Source organism: Hemitrygon akajei, chromosome 7, assembly GCF_048418815.1.
Source record: "Hemitrygon akajei chromosome 7, sHemAka1.3, whole genome shotgun sequence".
Classification (NCBI taxonomy): domain Eukaryota; kingdom Metazoa; phylum Chordata; class Chondrichthyes; order Myliobatiformes; family Dasyatidae; genus Hemitrygon; species Hemitrygon akajei.
Genome location: NC_133130.1, coordinates 85280654 through 85301832, shown reverse-complemented (window position 1 = coordinate 85301832; position 21179 = coordinate 85280654). Strand labels below are relative to the sequence as shown.

The 21179-nt window shown below is 41.5% G+C and overlaps 1 protein-coding gene across 1 annotated transcript in view; it reads left to right on the top strand.

Moving 5' to 3' along the window:
* LOC140730631 (uncharacterized) overlaps positions 1 to 15054 on the top strand; it is a 37864-nt gene extending 22810 nt beyond the window's left edge. Inside the window, exons 5-7 of the mRNA XM_073051350.1 lie at positions 173 to 340; positions 924 to 1081; positions 12375 to 15054. Coding sequence (XP_072907451.1) covers positions 173 to 340; positions 924 to 1081; positions 12375 to 12497 — 449 coding nt within the window. The 3' untranslated portion in view covers positions 12498 to 15054. The remainder of the gene's footprint in view (positions 1 to 172; positions 341 to 923; positions 1082 to 12374) is intronic.
* Positions 15055 to 21179: the final 6125 nt, after the last annotated feature.

The following is a 21179-nucleotide window of genomic DNA, read 5'->3' as shown; positions in this document are numbered from 1 at the left end:
CAGTGGCCATTTATCTATTTTAAAAATAGATAAATGACCACTGTTTTATTAATTATTTTATTAATGTATGTTATAAGTGGAATTCTGAATTAGGATATTCATAATTTTATTAGATTCTTATTTAAACAGTTTGCTTGGACAAGTGATGGATAATGTTTCACTTATTTTGCAGGGGAGCGCCTTTATGACTGTGATGTTTGCGGGAAGCATTTTGCCACCAAAGAGTACTTGAAATGTCACAAGCGATGTCATATGGGTGCAAAACCTTACAAATGTGATGCGTGTGGGAAAACCTTTGGTCTGAGAGCCTCCTTGGCCCAACACAGCAATATACATGCAGGTCTGCAGCAACTCTGCTTAGCGGGATTAATGTCTCTTCACAATATCTGTTCACCCAAAGTTTTGCTTATTCCTTTTGAGTTTCTATGCAGGTCAAAGTAAGACTCATTGTGAGGTAGATAAATCATTACTTGAATTTCTCTGTTCAAACAAAAACACTTCCAACTTCTCTATTTTCCCTTTGCAACTCGTTCCATATCCCTCAAAAATCTTCTTTCCTTCCTAAGCTACATTGTTCAGAATTGGCATGAACAGGCTAACCAATTATTTAAAAAAATAAATTAGCAAAACTTGTGTGCTTCTTGCATCCCATGCAATGTTTATGGAGCATGGAATGCCTGGAATGTCATGTGTATTTGAATTGTTGGAGTGGAATTCCTCAGTTGCATTTTTGGCCACTTCAGATTGGCGAGCTACTGAGATAGACCGTGCAAAGCAACTAAACTGGCCACAAAGCACATGAGACTGCCAATCAACTGGGGATCAGTCATTGCACTTTTCAGAATAGATCGTTCAGGATGAAAGTTATAGTATTTTATTATCATTATTTGAGATGATTTTTCTTGAACCTTTTTGTTTTACAGAAACACGTCCATATTTTTGTGTACAATGTGGAAAAGCTTTTACCCAGCAGGGGGCACTTCGGCGTCACCAAAGAATTCACACAGGGGAGAAACCTTACAAGTGCAAGGCTTGTGAGCGAACTTTCACAGATATGTCCACACTGAGAAGACATGTGTCTGTAAGTGCTTCACATTTTTAGTTAATGCTTACTTTCTGCTTAATTAAGATTTTTTAAAAAATTTTAGTATTGAAATATTGGAAGTGATTGATCCTTAACACTACTCAACCCCAGAAACAATATATTTCTACAAAGAGTAGTTGATCATAGACAATACACTCAAAATCATATTTTTAATGTAAAGTTTATCTTTTTAACACTTGTGGGATGGAGAGGTCTTTCCAGCATCTTAATTAAAATGTTAAACATCTGTGCAATTATTTTGTTGATCAAATATTATTAATTGTTTTGAGAATGCTCATTGTTGTAGCTAATTTATTAAGTTCCATTTGACAATATGGTGAATGTTGACTGAGGATTTGTTTTAGGAGTTTGTCTTTTAGCTTTTTTCTTCATTAGGCTTTGGGTCAACTTTATGGGAAGTTAAAAGCAGCTATTCGAATATCATCTGTCAGCAGCAATGCTGTCAGCTAGAGAGGGACAAATAGACGAAGTATGAATTTGAGCTTTCTAATAAATTTGCTGCAGGAAGCCCACAACATATTCCTAAATGCTGGAAAGCATATTTCTGTGTTTATCATTGTATGTCAGCAGAATAATTTTATAAGCAGTACTGTCGTATTTGAAAATGCACCTTTTAACATTTAGAAAAATTTAATTCTGAAAGCATGGTAAACGTTTAACTTTATTTGTGTTCTATCTATTTTACTAGACATACTTAACATGCATATTGTAAACCTTTTCCAAATTAATTTTCGCTAAGTTAAAAGAAAGCTTTATTCCAATATGTAGTCCAAAATGATTGATTCCTAAATATTCCAATATGCACCTCCTACAAAAATAAAGCTACATATATGCTGGAGTTCCCCTATCTTGTTTATTATGGTGTAGTACACTTCATGGGAAATTGCCAGGATGCCATTACACTCAAGAAAATATTAAGATCCTTTCTTAATATTTACACCACTTTACTAAGAAATATTTGTTTAAAAATTGGATCACATATCACTTGCTTTTGAATTAAAAGGAAATAAATTTCTCATCATTTTATTGTAACAGGCTTAAGATTCCACACTTGTCAACCAGATGGTTTCTTTGTACTGGGAACACACACAATGATGCAGTCGTCATACAACTGCATTCCAGCATTGACAACAGGAGCTGAAGTTGAATTGCCACATGCCACATTCTCTATTCAAACACTATTTCAAGGTCACTCAGCTAGAACCAAAATTGTGCTGGAATTTGGTCAGAGTTATCTTCAGATATTATCTCGTGCTTTTTATTGGTTTTGTTAACAGCTTCGAGCATATAGAACTCTCTCAACAAAGCACTCTTCTGTTAAGAGAGAAAAAGATCTATACTGAGTATCACGCTACCTGTAATTTTTGATGCAAAGATTAATGATTGATGCAACAATGATTAGTTTTTATGATGAGGAGATTGGCCAACTTATTTTGTCACTTTTGTGTTGAAACCCTGATTCAGAACTGGAAGTGCAGAGGGGAGATGGCCAGTAAGTAAGACAGGCTGGCAGTAAGAGAGGCAGCCTAGATGGGGGAAAGGGATAGGAGATCCAGTAGGTTAAATGTGTAGGTGATAGCTAGATAGAAGTAGGGGAAGGGAGTAAAATAAGGTGTTTTTGGAAGGAGGTGGGTGGAGGTGAGCTGTAACAAGTCCCATCTTCTCTCCCATATCTGATTCCACATCACATTATGACATTCCAGAATCTACAGTCCCTGTCTCTTATTTATTACTTACAGTCTCTATATCTAACTCTACATCTTCATCATACACCTCAGCCTGGCTTCATCTGTTCTTTATTTCCCTCACTCTTCATCTGTCTCTACTTATCACCCACCATTCACTGCCTTCCAACTTCACACCTCTCCACTTGGTTCTATCTGCTCATTATCTCACTTGGTTCCACTTCTCACTGACCAGCCCCTGCCTTAGCTCTTTATACCGGTTAACTCCCCTCTATAATCTCAATCTCAGTCCTGATGCAGGGTCTTGATCTGAAACATCACCCATCCCTCTGCCTCCACAGATACTACCTCATCCAGTTTATTCTCTTGCAAAGAATGGGTGTAATCAATCAATCTTCAGTTTGCAAATACTTGCAGTTGTATTGAAGAGAAATGAGAAGCTAATTTGTTGACTGGTTTCTGCATATGTTTAGTGCCCGTGCATGTATTCTTACTATATTACATTAGTAATTTCTGTAATTGCTGGAAACATCAAATTCATTACCAACCATTTACCACTTACTCTGCATGTAGAGGTACATGGGAAAAGGACCACTTAGTAAGATCATAAGACATTTCAGCAGAATTAGATCATTTGGCCCATTGAGTCTGCTCCACCATTTCATTGTGGCTGGTCCATTTGCCTCTCAGCCCCTTTCTCCTGCCTTGTCCCCATAACCTTTCACGCCTTGACTATTTAAGAACTTATCAACCTCTGCCTTAAGTACACCCAATGACCTGGCCTCCAAAGCTAACTGTGGCAATGAATTCCACAGATTCATTACCCTCTGGCTAAAGAAATTCTTCTTCATCTCTATTCTAAAGGGACATCCCTGTATTCTGAGGCTGTGCCCTCTGGTTCAAGACTCCCCCACTTTAGGAAACATCCTCTCTACATCCACTCCATCGATAGGGTTCAATGAGATCCCACCCCACCCCCGCCTCCATTCTTCTAACTTCCAGAGAGTAAAGGTTCAGAGCCATCAATCGCTTTTCACATGATAAGTCTTTCATTCCTGGAATCTTCCTCATGAATCTCCTTGGAACCCACTCCAATGTCAGCACATTAAGTAAGGGGCCCAAAACTGATCATAATAGTTCAAGTGAGGCTTCAACAGTGTCTTTATAAACCCTCAGCTTGATTTCATGGTCTAGTACTCTACAAAGTGATCTAAATTAATTACAAATATAAAACACAAAGTAATTGATTAAATAAGTATTCACACCCATCAAGTCAGTATTTAGTAGATGCACCTTTGGCAGCAATTACAGCCTTGAATCTGTGTGGATAGGTCTCTATCAGCTTTGCACATCTAGACATTGCAATATTTCCCCATTCTTCTGTACGTAACTGCTCAAGCTCTGTCAGATTGCGTGGGGATCGTGAGTGAACAGCCCTTTTCAAGTCCAGACACAAATTCTCAATTGGATTGAGGTCTGGACTCTGACTTGAGCACTCCAGGACATTAACTTTGTTGTTTCTAAGCCATTCATGTGTAACTTTGGCTTTATGCTTGGGGTCATTGTCTTGCTGGAAAAGAAATCTTCGCCCAAGTTGCAGTTCTCTTGCATACTGCATCAGGTTAACCTCCAGGATTTCCCTGTATTTTGCTGCATTTATTTTACCCTCTACCTTCACAAGCTCAATTTTGATTTCATCTGACCATAAACATTCTTCCAGCTAACTTCAGAGTCTTCCATATGCCTTATGACAAACCCTATCCAAGATTTCATATGAGTTTTTTTCAAGTGGCTTTCTCTTTGCCTCTCTCCCATAAAGCTCGCACTGGTGAAGCACCCAGGCAACAGTTGTTGTATGTGCAGACTCTCCCATCTTAGCCACTGAAGCTTGTAACTCCTCCAGAGTTGTTATACGTTTCTTGGTGGCCTCCCTCACTAGTCCCCTTCTTGCACGGTCTGCTCTAGGCAAATTTACAGTTGCGCCATCTTGTTTCTATTTCTTGATGATTGACTTAACTATACTCCAAGGGTTAGTCAATGACTTGGAAACTTTCTTGTATCCATCTCCTGACTTGTGCCTTTCAATAACCTTTTTGTGCAGTTGCTTGGAGTGTTCTTTTGTCTTCATGGTATAGTTTTTGCCAGGATACTGTCTCACCAGCAGTTGACCCTTCCAGATACAGGTGCATTTTTACTACAATCAGTTGAATCACCTTGACTGCACACAGGTCTCCAAAAACAAATCTCTATTTAACTAATTATGTGACTTCTAAAACCAATTAGCTGCACCTGTGATGATTTGGTATGTCATATTAAAGGGAATAAATACTTGGCCAGTCAATTATTTTATGTTTTATATTTGTAATTAATTTAGATTACTTTGTAGAGATCTGTTTTCACTTTAACACGAAAGAGTATCTTTCTGTTGATCAGTGTCAAAATAAGCCAAATTAAATCCACTGTGATTCAATGTTGTAAAACAATGAAACATGAAAACTTCCAGTGGGGAGGGTGAATACTGTTTAAAGGCGCTGTAAATCATGACGTACAACATAGAAATAAGTGACCCCTGTGGAACACTGCTAGTCGCCGGCAGCCAATCAGAAAAGGCTCCCTTCATTCTCATTCTTTATTCTGCCAATCAGCCAATGCTCTATCCATGCTAGTATCTTTCCTGTAATACCATGGGCTCTTTGTTTGTTAAGCAGGCTCATGTGTAGCACCTTGTCAAGGGCCTTCTGAAAATTCAAGTACACGACATCCACAAATTCTCTTTTGTCCTTCTTATTATTTGCTCAAAGAATTACAACAGATTTGGCAGGCAAGATTTCCCCTTAAGGAAACCATGTTAATTTTGGCCTATTTTATCACGTGCCTCCAAGTACCCTGAAACCACATCCTTAACAATTGACTCCAACATCTTCCCAACCACTGAAGTTAGGCCAACTGGGCTGTAATTTCCTTTCTTTTGTCTCCCTCCCTTGAAGGAGTGACATTTGCAATTTTTCAGCCCTCTGGAACCATTCCAGAATCTATTGATCATTACTAATGCCTCCACAATCTCTTCAACTACCTCTTTCAGAACTATGGGGTGTAGTCCATCTGGTCCAGTTGACTTACCTACCTTCAGACAACTCAGTTTCCCAAGCACCTTCTCCCTTATCATAACAACTACACTCACTTCTTCCCCCAGTACCCTCGAACATCATGCATACTGTTCGTCTTCCACAAAGTGAAGACTGATGCAAAATTATTTTTTCCTTGTCCCCCATTACTAACGTTCCAGCATAATTTTCCAGCAGTCTGATACCTACTCACACCTCTCTTTTACTGTATATATCTGAAAAAAAAGTTTGGTATCCTCTTTGATATTGTTGGCTAGCTTACCTTCATATTTCAATTCTCACCCCCCCCCCCCCCCCATGGACTTTTTACTTGCTTTCTGTTGGTTTTTAAAAGTTTTCCAATCCTTTAATCCTTTAACTTCCCACTAATTTTTGCTTGATTAAATGCCCATGGCTTTGACTTCCTGTGTCAACCACGGATGCGTCATCCTGCCTTTTAGAATACTACAACTTGTATGGGATGTATTTATCCTGCACGATCCAAGTTGCGCTCAGGAAGTCTAGCCATGGCTGCTCTGCCATCATCCCTCCTAGTGTCCCCTTCCAATCTACTTTAGTCCGCTCCTCTCATGGCTCTATAAGAACAATATACAATTGGCCCTCCTTATCCGCAAATTCCGCATGTGCAAATTCAACCAACCGCGAATCGAGAAAACCTGGAAGTGCTCTTCCAGCACCTGTTGTTCGAGCATGTACGGACTTTTTTTTTCTTGTCATTATTCCCTAAACCAGGGGTGTCAAACTCATTTTAGGTCATGGGTCGGATTGAGCAAAATGCATCTTCATGCGGGCCGGATCAGTCGGACGCGTGCGAACGCAGCTTTCGTTGCCTCCGTTTTTTCAGCCTGCTCTCATGTGTCTCAGTCTCTGCTATAACTACAAAGTGTTTCACTTTACAAATTCCGTTTCTTATGAAGAAGACTGCCAAATAAACACTAAAAACCCTGAAAACCTGGTACCTGAATAAACTCAGCATTAGCCATATCATACGCCATAGGCGCTTCGATTACTGGGGCCAGCTTCAATAGTAATTAGATATTATCTCGCGGGCCAAAGATAATTCCACCGCGGGCCTTGAGTTTGACATATATGCCCTAAACAATGCAGTATAACAACTATTTTACATAGCATTTACATTGTATTAGGTATTATAATCTAGAGATGATTTAAAGTATATGGGACGATGTGCATGGGTTATCATGGATTGGGATCGAAAAAATTGGAAGTTCTCTTACTCAGTAAGTCGGAACAGGTACATCCAATATTTAGCTTCAGTTAGTCAAATGTTTGTCTTAGTATATAGTATATATTTTACCTTTCTATGCATATAAAACACTTAAGAACGTATGTTTCAGCGCCGGGCTCGGGAACTTCTTCCCAAGTTCGATCCAGTGACAGATCGCTATCGAGTGCGCTCTCCACCATGCCGGGTTGATGTGAGGATCAAAAACCCAAATCCCCAAAACCGAATAATTAAACCACTGCGTTGCTTAGTAATAATTGTAGTTTTCATTGGGGCACAGCCTTTCTCACTTTATCCATTAAAATTGTTCCGATCATTGACCGACTGTAGCTATTCCAATGACTGATAGCGTTTCACCTCTTTCTGATTGCTTTATTATTTCCACTTTATTTTCAATCGTGATTATTTTCGTGAACAGAAACACTATGGATTCAGATCTCTGCCACTGGGTCCTAATGTCCAAGTCAAGTCAAGTCAACTTTTATTGTCATTTCGGCCATAACTGCTGGTACAGTGCATAGTAAAAATGAGACAACGTTTTTCAGGACCATGGTTTACATGACACAGTACAAAAAACTAGACCAAACTACGTAATAAAAAAAAAACAGAGAAAGCTACACTAGACTACAGACCTACACTGGTCTGCATAAAGTGCACAAAAACAGTGCAGGCATTACAATAAATAATAAACAGGACAGTAGGGCAAGGTATCAGTCCAGGCTTCGGGTATTGAGGAGTCTGATAGCTTGGGGGAAGAAACTGTTACATAGTCTGGCCGTGAGAGCCAGAATGCTTCGGAGCCTTTTCCCAGACGGCAGGAGGGAGAAGAGATTGTATGAGGGGTGCATGGGGTCCTTCATAATGCTGTTTCCTGTGAGGATGCAGCGTGTAGTGTAAATGTCCGTGATGGCAGGAAGACAGACCCTGATAATCTTCTCAGCTGACCTCACTATCCGCTGCAGGGTCTTGCAATCCGAGATGGTGCAATTTCCGAACCAGGCAGTGATGCAGCTGCTCAGGATGCTCTCAATACAACCCCTGTAGAATGTGATGAGGATGGGGGGTGGGGGATGAACTTTCCTCAGCCTTCGCAAAAAGTAGAGACGCTGCTGGGCTTTCTTTGCTATGGAGCTGGTGTTGAGGGACCAGGTGAGATTCTCCGTCAGGTGAACACCAAGAAATTTGGTGCTCTTTACGATCTCTACTGAGGAGCCGTCGATGTTCAGCGGGGAGTGGTCGCTCCGTGCCCTCCTGAAGTCAACAACCATCTCTTTTATTTTGTTCACATTAAGAGACAGGTTGTTGGCTCTGCACCAGTCCGTTAGCCACTACACCTCCTCTCTGTAAGCTGACTCGTTGTTCTTGCTGATGAGACCCACCACGGTCGTGTTATCGGCGAACTTGATGATATGGTTCGAGCTGTGTGTTGCAGCACAGTTGTGGGTCAGCAGAGTGAACAGCGGTGGACTGAGCACACAACCCTGGGGAGCCCCTGTGCTCAGTGTGATGGTGTTGGAGATGCTGCTCCCGATCTGGACTAACTGAGGTCTCCCAGTCAGGAAGTCTAGGATCCAGTTGCAGAGGGAGGTGTTCAGGCCCAATAGGCTCTGCTTTCCAATCAGTTTCTGAGGGATGATTGTGTTGAATGCTGAACTAAAGTCTATGAACAGCATCCGAACGTATGTGTCTTTTTTGTCCAGGTGGGTTAGGGCCAGGTGGAGGGTGGTGGCAATGGCGTCATCTGTTGAGCGGTTGGGACGGTACACAAACTGTAGGGGGTCCAGTGAGGGGGGCAGCAGGGTCTTGATATGCCTCATGACGAGCCTCTCGAAACACTTCATGATGATGGATGTAAGTGCAACCGGATGGTAGTCATTTAGGCAGGACACTTAAGACTTCTTCGGCACGGGGACGATGGTGGCGGCCTTGAAGCACGTTAGAATGGTGGCGCTGCTCAGGGAGATGTTGAAGATGTCAGTGAGAACATCTGCTAGCTGGTCTGCACATCCTCTGAGCACTCTACCAGGAATGTTGTCTGGTCCAGCAGCCTTCCGTGGGTTGACCCTGCACAGGGTTCTTCTCACGTCGGCCACGGAGAGACACAGCACCTGGTCATTCGTAGGAGGGGTGGACTTCCTCGCCGCCACGTTATTTTCCGCCTCAAACCAGGCGTAGAAATTATTTAGCGCATTTGGGAGGGAGGCATCACCTGCACAGTCAGGTGATGTTGTCTTGTAATTGGTGATGTCCTGGATGCCCTTCCACATGCACCGCGTGTCACTGCTGTCCTGGAAATAACTGTGGATTAGCTGAGCATGTGCACGCTTTGCCCCTCTGATGGCTCGGGACAGTTTGGCCCTTGCTGTTGTTAAAGCTGCCTTGTCGCCTGATCTGAAGGCGGAGTCACGGGACCTCAGCAGCTCACGCACCTCTGCGGTCATCCATGGCCTCTGGTTGGCACGTAGAGTGATAGTCTTGGACAGAGTAACATCATCAATGCACTTGCTGATGTAGCTGGTCACTGATGCTGTGTACTCCTCTAAGTTGGTAGAGTCGCCATCGGTTGCAGCCTCCCTGAACATGTGCCAGTCAGTGTTCTCAAAGCAGTCTTGAAGAGCAGAGATGGCTCCTACTGGCCAGGTTTTCACCTGCTTCTGAACTGGTCTGGAGCGCCAGACGAGCAGTCTGTATGCTGGGATTAGCATAACAGAGATGTGGTCTGAGTATCCGAGGTGGGGGAGGGGCTCTGCCCGGTACGCGTCAGGGATGTTTGTGTAAACCAGGTCCAACGCGTTCTCCCCCCTCGTTGCAAAGTCCACATACTGATGGAATTTGGGTCCACCGCACTGAGACAGGTTAAATAAGGTCTGGGGTTCCGCTGGGTCCTAAGATCCACCATATTGACACAGGTTGAATAAGAGACTTGAACATCCGCGAATTTTGGTATCCGCGAGGGGTCCCAGAACCAATCCCTCGCGGATAAGGAGGGCTGATTGAATAAAGTGGCTGATGAGGATAAGGAACATGAAAATCAAGAATTTCGTGGTCTAAACATAAGTATTACAACAAACATGAGAAAATCTGCAGATACTGGAAATCCAAAGCAACACACTCAAAATACTAGAGGAACTCAGCAGGCCAGGCAGCCTCTATGGGGGAAAAAAGTAAGCAGTTGACGTTTCAGACTGAGACCCTTCATCAGGACTGCAAAGAAAGAAGTCAGAGTGAAAAGGTAGGGGGAGAAAAGAAGTACATGGTGGTAGGGGATATGTGAAAACATGAGAGGGTAAAGAGCTAGGAAGTTGATTGTTTAAGATGATAAAGGGCTAGATAAGATAGAAGACCATAGAAGAAAGGGAAGGAGAAGGAGCACCAGATGGAGGTGAGGTAAGAGAGAGACAGGAATGGGAAATGGTGGAGGGAACAGGGCAGTTACCAGAAGTTTGAGAAATAGATGTTCATTCCATCAGGTTGGAGGCTACGCAGGCAGAATAGAAGGTGTTGCTCCTCCAATCTGAGTGTGGCCTCATTGCAGCAGTAGAGGCGGCTATAGACTGACATGTCAAAATGGAATGAGAAGCAGAATTGAAATGGGTGGCTACCATCAGATCCCACTTTTTCTGGTAGGTGCTCAGCGAAGCAGTCTCCCAGTTCACATCGGGTCTCACCAATATACAGGAGGCCACACTGGGAGCACCAGATACACTAAAAGTGTCACCTCACCTGAAAGGACTGCATGGAGCCTTGAATAGTAGTGAGGGAGGAGGTGTAGAGGCAGGTGTGTCACTTGTTCCATTTGCAAGGATAAGTACCAGGAGGGAAATCAGTGGGGAAGGAGGAGCAGACAAGTGAGTATGTAGGCAGCAATCCCTGCAGAAAGTGGTGGGTGGGAGGGAGATGTGCTTTGTGGTGGGATCCTGTTGGAGATGGTGGAAGTTATGGAAAATTAGATGCTAGTTGCGGAGGCTGGTGGAGTGGTAGGTGAGGACAAAAGAAATCCTATCCCTGGTGGGGTTGTGGGTGGATGAGGGTGAGGGCAGATGTATGCGATATGGAAGAGATTCAGGTGAGGACAGCATTGATGGTGGAGGAAGGGAAGACCCTTTCTTTGAAGAAGGAAGACATTTTAGAAGTTCTGGAATGAAAAGCCTCATCCTGAGAGCAGATGCGGTGCAGATGGAGGAACTGTGAGAAAGGGGATGTTACTTTTACAATTGACAGGATGGGAAGCTGAGAGAATCAGTGAGATTATAAAAGGTATCAGTAGATACATCGTCTCCAGAGATAGAGACAGAGAGTTTGAGAAAGGGGAGGGAGGTGTCGGAAATGGACCAAGAAAATTTGAAGGTACAGTGGAAGTTGGAGGCAAAGTTGATGAAATTGATTAGCTTAGCATGGGTGTAGGACGCAGCACCAATGCAGTTATCAATGCAGAGTAGGAAGAGTTGAGGAGTGATATCAGTGTAGGCTTGGAATGTGGACTGTTCCACATAGCAGACAAAAAGGCAGGGATAGCTGGGACCCATGTGAGGGCCCATAGCTACACCTTTGGTTTGAAGGAAGTGGGAGGAGCCGAAGGAGAAATTATTGAGGGTGAGGACCAGTTCCACCAGACGGAGGAGATGGTGGTGAAGAGGAAATGTATTTTAAAAGTTACTAAGGAATATTTTACACTGTCTGGAATCCTTCATCTGGCTTTACTCTACATAAATTCTTCCTCTTAAAGGCATGATTGGTGTAAAAAGTTTCTTAAATGCCAAATTACATTACTTGAACTGCTTTGTATTAGGGAAGTGGTGACTACATAGCAAGTACAAAACTCACTAACCCTGACCGCCCATCTTTGGAACATGGGAGGGAATCAAGGCGCCCAGAGGAAACCCACGCGGTCACGGTGAGAATGTATAAATCCCTCACAGGCAGTTGTGGGAATTGATCCCAAATTATTGATCGCTAGCTGATGCTGAAAAGTGATGTGCCAACTGCTATGCCCAAGAAGCTTACTTTGACACCTGACAAGAATTATTTAGCCACCAAGAGGGCCTATAGAATGCACTTTCTTTCTTGGAAGGCATAAACTATTCATACTGCATCCAGTGCATGTTATTTTATTCCTGCTGAGCATCTCTTCAAACTGTTAATAATAACCACAACCTTTTTAATAGTCATCTCAGATTATATCTATTAACTTTATGTGTATTTTGTTTTACTTTTAGGTCCATGACCGAAATGCCCACTGGCGATCCTATTTGGTTGATCTTGCCGCAAAGAAAGATCGTAATTGGTCAAAAATTGAAACATTGGCAGATGATGTGTGTGTCTCAGATGACCGTATATAAGTTAGCTGGATGAGCATCCGAAATGAACAGCCAGTAGAGGGCATGGCATTAACTGACTGACTGATGTTACATAAAGGCATGGACACAGCGCACATTATATGTATTGACTTCAAATTTATGATGAAAAATGTTGTTTTTATCTCTAATTAAATATTTCTTTAAAAGCTAGTAATACTTTATATATACAGCACTAATATAGATAGATAGATAGATACTTTATTCATCCCCATAGGGAAATTCAACTTTTTTCCAATGTCCCATACACTTGTTGTAGCAAAACTGATTACATACAATACTTAACTCAGTAAAAAAAATATGATATGCATCTAAATCACTATCTCAAAAAGCATTAATAATAGCTTTTAAAAAGTTCTTAAGTCCTGGCGGTAGAATTGTAAAGCCTAATGGCATTGGGGAGTATTGACCTCTTCATCCTGTCTGAGGAGCATTGCATCAATAGTAACCTGTCGCTGAAACTGCTTCTCTGTCTCTGGATGGTGCTATGTAGAGGATAGTGAATATGCTATTCAGTTAAATTTATAATAATAAGCTACATTTTAATTTTTATATCTATTATTGCCATCGGGCACAATTCTGCAGTTTATCCAAACCTGAATTATCTAATTAGATTAATTTGATATAAGTGAGCCAAAATCAATAATAATTTAATACTAGTATGTCCCCCTTTACATTTTCTTTCTTGATCTTTTAGATCAGGGTATTATCATCCAGTATTTATAACAACTAAGTGCATTCATCACATACCATGCATTCTGGTTAATTAGGCACATCAGGACCAGTATATTTTGGCCCAATTAAGCAGCTGCCCCAATTGGCTGACATTTCATGGAAATAGTTAAAAAGGTATTTAAAAAAAAAACAAAATACTGTTTAACCAAGTAACATATTGTGTTTTTAATTCAGAACACTACCAATATCACTGTAGTACTATAAAACTGTATACTAGTTCCTCGTAGTTATCAACAGAGGTATTCATCCAGTATGCTGCCATGTGTATTTTTTGATTAACTGTAAATGACAAAATCAGCACAGACAGTCCATTTGTGCCAATAGTGGACTGCTTTCATACAATGCTTTCAACAATTGCATTCTCCAAATCATCACTTTCATTGCAACTTTCAAAATGATAATCAAAACCTTAATTCTTTGTAGTGCCTAGCTTGTTGAAATAGTGAAATCATTTCATTTTCATTCCCAGCCATTTCTAGGAAACTCCATGCCTGAATGCTTGAAACTGTAGTGAGCAAAGCTATTCTGAATTGCCTTATTTCTCGCCAACTATCAGTGACAAAAATCACTGCCTTGTGAACACAAGCACACGCAACTGATGCTTTTAAAAACTGATCACACCAAGCATGGTGTAGTGTCTTAATGGCCACACGAGTGCACCCAATTAACACTAGTTAGAAACTGTTCAGCAGTGGTCTCCTGTCCTAATTAAGCGACATGGTATCCCAAATAAACAAAGGGAATCCTGGTTATTTTCTCAACTAGTTTTTGTTCTTTGAAAGTTGTCCAAATTAACCAGCTGTCCTGATTAACTGATGGCCCAACTATCCAGAATCCATTGTACTTACTCAGTTGCTGTAAGAGGTTTACCAAACTGATAGAATGAACAGCAACATACTGCAGCTTAAATTTCTATTCATCAATTCAGTTGTATGTACATTTCTAAAATGTATCTGCATTTCGAATTGGCCTCACCTGAAATGTACCTTTTTGTAATGCTAACAGGGTAGGATGAATAACTTTATTTCTAGGGAGCTGCCATTTGCATCTGCTTATATCACAAGATTAATTTTAAACTGTATTAGAATATTAAAATTAATATAAGATTTAACTCCTCAAAAGTTTAGTAGTTGAATGCTTAAAGATGACAGGAATTTGGTTAATGGTATAAATGCTTTTGAACCTATTTTGGTATTGACTTAACTTTTTTCATGCATATTACCATTAGTGCAGTATCACAAAGGCAAGGTTTGCAAGCAAATCAGCAACTGATTTATTTAATCAAATATTATTTTATTTAACAAGATGTCTTGGTACCTTCTGCTCTTGATTATTGTCTTTAACTTTAGAACAGGTGCCTGAAAATCAGATGTTATTTCCGACACTGATCACACATCGGTGACATTATACTTGTTGGAACGCAGTGCATTTAATCCTCATTTAATCAACTGTGATAAGTGTTTATGTAATATCATGTAGTCACATTGTAATGTCATTTTTTAAATGCTATGACTAAATAATGCCAATAGTTGAGCTTCTGTGAGTTGTGCATATTTACTTGTATGGTTATATTGAGTAAACAACTGTGGTGCCATTTTTTTATTATTAGAAGGCATCAACTAAAAATTAAAGAAAGGTATGAATCCTAGTCTGTTAAATGTACCAGTCAAGGTATATTCAGAATTTTTGAAGTTGAATTGATAGAGAAGTGTACTTCAAAAATTAGTGTAATAATTTGAAACAAACAGTATTGATTTTGTTTTTAATTCATGTATTTCTGCTTTAGAAATAAAAAATTACAACATAATCTTGTTTAAGATAGCAATAATGTGTCCCAAAAACCAGCAAAGATCTGGAGAGAGGAAAGGTCTAATCCTGCCTCAAAACTGAATATCAAGAAGTTTTCCTTGACGTACATGGGGAATACTGATTTGTCTTTCACTAATGTCAGAAACAAAAATGGTACGGGCTGGAAGATTTGACAACTTGCCTAGCCCCAGTTCCCCTTGGCACCTTGAAGCAATGGGCAGTGATAATTTAGCCAGCAGCCAAAGGGACAGAACAATAGCAGTCAGGGAATTAACAAAGCAATGAGCCCTAATGCTCAACTTCCCAGCAGTTTTCCTCCACATTTCATTGGCAGGTCAACTGGATTTTTGGATTTTGAAGTGTATGAGGTTGGTGCAGAAAAATAAAGATCTGGTAAAAGACAGCAATGTCCCTGTTGAATGATGTAGCAGATCAAAGGGGCTAAGTGACCTACTCCTACTTTGATGTTCAGTGTTAGATCGGCGAGTTCCTAAATGGATCACAAAGCCAATGCTCCCCCATCGTTGTAATCTGTGCTTTCTTTGTAATTACAAGTCTTCTCTATCCTGGGCAGAAGGTATTTATCCACTTTCAGTGCTGGTTTGATGGTGACAAAATCACCACAGATCCTGACAGACCCACCCTGCATGGCTACTTGAACCACTGGCATTGCCAATGAGCTCCACTGAACCTTGGTAAGAATTCCTTCAGCCTCCATGCGATCTAGCTTGCTGGCTACTTTATCACAGATTGTATAAGAAACTGGGCAAGCTTTGTAAAACTTGGATGTGGTATGGCATTTTCATTTAACACTATTTTACCTTTGATATGTTTGAGTTTTCCAAAGCCATCCTTGAGCACTGTTCTGGCATCATCCAGTAGCTTTCTTAATTTGCTTTCAGTTGACTACTGCAGGGGATATGGCATGCAAATAGTGGATGAATCTCCAATCAAGTTGTGGCCCCACAATGCTAGCCATCCAGTTTTTACCACGTACATACCCAGTGTCGCTTGTTGGTGGTTGTATTTCACTGTTATGAATGTCATTTCCACAGGAGTTATTTTTTTCTCCAGTACCGTACATGCTCTTAGCTGGATATCTGCAGGTTTCAGTTCAGTATCTTTGAAATGCCATTCAAACTCATTTTATGGAATGACTGAAATAACAGAGTCAGTGTCCAATTCCATTTTAATTAATTTCCTGTACACTTCTGGGGTAAGCCATATTGCTTGTCTCTTGTCAGTTTTCTCATTATAAATCTCAAGGCTACTCAACCCTGTCCCTAGGGTTTCCTCTAGGTGGTCCAGTTTCCGCCCACGTTCCAAAGATGTACCTTTGGTAGGTTATTTGTTACCAAGGTTTCAAACTTACTCTAAAGCACACAAACACACTCACAAGTAAGTATGCCACTATACTGTTCCCTCAAATGAGTATACACACAGTCCTCTGGCATCCAGAATGGTACCTCACACACTATCACATATCAGAAGCCAGCCACCACAGCTGAATAGGGAGTCGACACAAATAAGCTGGGTCCTTTCAGTGGTTGGGCCAGCAATCAAAAGGCCAGTACAGGAGGAGGTGCCACCAGGGTGAGGTCCTCATTAGCTATTTGAAAGAGATCACCCCAACCATACTGTAGATAGATTAAAAAGACTGGTTGTCAGGATCATATTGATAATCTTCTTTCAGAGCATGAACCTGAAACAGTTACTTTGCTGTGACCCTGCCCACAGAGTAACTACTAACAGCCATACTAATAGTTTTAACTATCAGAGATTGAAGGGGTGAAAATGATCAGATCAAATTTCTGGAATGTTTTACTGCCATCTCTGTGCAGTCTTGTAGATAGCCAATTAGGGATGTTAGATAGTGTAAATACGTAGGTACACGCAGGTTAGTAACGGGGAAGGAAGCCAAAGTGAAGGGCATTTTCACTGCCCCGCTTAATCAGACATTCCTTAAAATGTGGCCTTCCTGGGACAAATTTCGTCAGGGTATGTTAGGGAGTATTCTAGAGTTATGCAAATATAACAGATATTAATTCAAACAAGAACCAAGCTTCAGTTCTGTATCTGTACATATGCTCAGGTAGCTTGCAATTAGCCTTCAGATTTTTGTAAATTTCAAGCAGTAAATTGAACAGGCTGCTCCACAGACTAAGGGATTGCATTTGGAAAAGCCAAACGTTAAGACAATGGCAGTTGTATCAATTGGATTGCATCAAACCAGGCAACACGGCTAAGATACAGACAAAAAAAATCTGCAGCTGCTGGAAATCCAGAGCAACACACACAAAAAGCTGGAGGAACTCAGCAGGTCAGGCAGCATCTGTGGAAATGAATAAACCCACAATATTTTGGTTTAAAACCCTTCTTCAGGACTGGAAAGGAATAAAAAGGGGGGGGGGGAGGAAGGAAAAGAAGATAGCTAGAAGGTGATAGATGAAGCCAGGTGGATAGGAAAGATGAGGGCTGTAGAAGGGAGTGGACCATAGAAGAAAGGGAAGTGGAAGGGACCCAGGGGAGGTGATAAGGAGTTGAGAAGAGCTAAGAGGCCAGAATGGGGAACAGAAAAAGAGGGGACAGGGAGGGAATTTTTTTTTTTACCTGCAGAAAAAATCTATATTCATGCCATCAGGTTGGAGGCTACTCAGATGGAATGTAAGGTGTTATTCCTCTATCCTGAGGGTGCTTCATCGTGGCACAAAAGAAGGCACTGGACCGACATATGGGAATTGGAGTTAATGTTTGGTCACGGGGAAGACCCACTTGTGGCAAATGGAGTGGAAGTGCTTAATTAAGAGGTCCCCCAATTTATGATGGGTCTCACCAGTGTAGAGGAGGCTGCATTGGGAGCACTGGACATGATAGATTATCCCAGCAAATTTGCAGGTGAAGTGTTGCCTCACCTGAAAGGATTGTTTGAGGCCCTGATGGAGGTGAGGGAGGAGGTGAAAGGGCAAGTGTAGCACTTTGGTCATTTGCAGGGAATAGTGCTGAGAGGGAGATTAGTGGGGAGGGATGAATGGACACAGGAATCTCAGAGGGAATGATCACTGGAAAATGGAGGTGTGGGGGAAGTAAAGATATGCTTACTGGTAGGATCTCTTTGATGATGGCTGAAGTTGCAGAGGATGATGTACTGGTTGTAGAGGCTCATAGGGTGATAGGTGAGAACAAGAGGAGCTCTACTCTGTTAAAGCAGTGGAAAGAAGGGGTGAGTGTGGATGTTGGGGAAATGGAGGAGATGCTGTTGAGGGCAGCATCAATGATGGAAGAAGGGAACCACTTTCTTTGAAGGAGGAGGAAATCTCTGATATCCTGTAAAGCGGCTTCCTGTGAACAGATGCAGTGGAGGCGAAGTGAGAAAAGGGAATAACATTTTTACAGGAGGTAGGGTGGGAAGAAGTAGAGTCAAGGTAACTATGGGAATCTGTAGGTTTACAAAAAATGCTGGTCAACAATTTGTCTCCAGAAATGGAGACAGAAATCCAGAAGGGGAAAAGAGATGTCAAAAATTGACCAAGTTAATTTAAGGGCAGGGTGGAAGTTGGAGGCAAAGTTGATGAAATTGACGAGCTCACCATGGGTGAATGAAGCAACACCAAAGCAACTGTCAATGTAGCAGAGGAAGAGTTGCAGAGCATTACCAGGGAAGGCTTAGTCATGGAATGAAAGCAATAGTAATCAAACTCATTTACTGCATTCAGTGACCTTCTCAACAACGCTGCTTTTATTAAAACCTGGTTCAAAAGTCGTCTTGGTCTTGGAAACTTTAATTTTACAACAGGTGGATTTTTGTCCTTCATCTTCAATAGATTGTTTTCTCTGCTTTTTTATTTTGCTTCTGGCAATTTGGAACTTCCAAGCCCCCCTACACTTACCCAAATACAATATTTAAAAGACTTTTGGGGCAGGTATATAGAAAGGAAAGGTTCTTTGAGTTGTATGGCCCAAATTCAGATAAGTGGGACTAACTCAAAAGAGCACTTGCTGAACATGGATAGGTTGGATTGAAGAACCTGCTTCTGTGTTGAATCACTCTGTATCATCCCATACAAGGACATTACCAATGCCGTGCACTTCCATTCCTCCTCTTCCCATCCACACACTTTCTACAGCCTTTTGAGCACTTATACATCCAATATTTTGTTCAACATTTTAATTAATTTTCAAGTAGGTGTAACTTCAGTCACTACTTCAACTTCGCTAATATTAATTGACACCTCCTTAATGCAAGGGGTTTAGATGGGGCTGAAATTTATTAGTTGTATCCAGGATACCAGTTAATAAATTCTGCCCCATTAAAACCTCTAAGTAAATGGAACTGGTAAGGTGCCAGATCTCTCGGTGGGCAAACATTTCAGAGACAGTGACCACAACTCGCTGATCTTAACCATGGCCTTAGAGAGAGATCGGAGCGGATGGTATGGGAAAGTATTTAATTGGGAAAGGAAGAATTATGAAAGAACTTGGGAGAGTAAATTAGCAACATGTTCCCAGGGAAATGTACGATGAAAATGTAGAAATTTTTTAAGGAACACTTCCATGGGGTTCTAGATAGCTTTATCCAGTTGAGGGAGGGAAAGGAACCATAGTTGCAAGAGAGGTTGAACATTTAGTAAAAAGGAAGAAGGAAGCATGCTGAAGCTTTAGGGAGCAAAAAGGGAAATTATAAAGTAGCCAGGAAGGAGCTTAGGGGATTTAGGAGATCTAATAGGGCACGTGAGAAGATGTTGGCAAGTAAGATGAAGGAAAATCCAAAGGCATTCTATATACGTATGTGAAAAACAAGGTGACTACAGCAAGGAGATGAAAAGAGGAAACGTGTCTGGAATCAGAGGTAGTAGGAGAGATCCTTAATGAATACTTCACCAGTGAGAGGGACTTTGAATGTGAAGAGAGCACAGAACAGGCTGATATACTGGAACATGTCAAGGTTAAGAAAAAGGACACGTTGGAACTTTTTAAAAACATTTGGATGGCTAAGTCCCTGGGGCCAAACCGGATAACCCCAGGTTACAATGGGAAGCAAGTGACAAGATTGCTGCACCATTTGCAACATTACTGGCTGCAGGAGTAATGCTGAAGGATTAGAGGATGGCAAATGTTTTCTTCTTTAAGAAAGAATATGGATAATCCTGAGAATTATAGATCTGTGAGTCTTGCATCACTAGTGGAAAAGATGATTAAAGACAGGATTTATGAGCATTTGGAGAAGCACCATCTGATTAGGGGTAGTGAGCATGACTTTGTGAGGGACAGGTCATGCCTCACAAGCCTGGTTGACTTGTTTGAGGAGGTAACAAAACAAATTGAAGGTAGAGCAGTGGATGTGGTGTACTGTATATGGATCTTAGTAAGGCAATTGACCAGGTTCCCCATGGTAAACTCATTCTGGAAGTCAAGAGGCATGGGATCCATGGACACTTGATTGTGTAGATTCAGAATTGGCTTGCCCACATAAGGCAGAGTTTGGTAGTAGATGGAGTGTATTCTCTCTGGAGGTCTGCGATTAGTGGTATTCCACAGGATTCAGTTTTGGCACCGCTGTTCTTGTCATAGGGTCCAATGGAATTTTGACAAGATGCAGAGCTGGGCTGAGAAGAGGCAGATGGAGTTCAATCCAGAAAAGTGTGAAGTGCTATACTTCAGGTCAAAACTTGCAGACAGCACAAGGTTAATAGCAGAGTACTGAACAGTCTGAAACGCTGTTTATTCCTTTCCAAAGGTGCTGCCCGAGTGCCTCCAGCATCTTGGGTGTGTTAATTGCATAATATTTTAACATCAATTATCAGTAAGTAATCCACTTTTGATGCACTGTAATCAAGTTTGATTTTTTTTTAAAGTGACTGCAGATGCCAGAAATCTAAAATAAAAACGAAAATGTTGGAAATACGCACCCGTCTACAGAGAGGGAAAGACAACATCCCAAATTGACAATCACTGTGGCCGGCAGCGCCGTCTGTGCATGCACTGCGCTTGCGTGCCCCCAACCGTCCCACCCCGACCAGCAGAGCCGGTCCACCAGTTCCTATGTCGGGAAAGCGCCTGCGCGTTGAGCTGAGCTCCCGATACGAGTGACGCAATGTGACGCGGCGCGACGTGGGGCCGAACAGC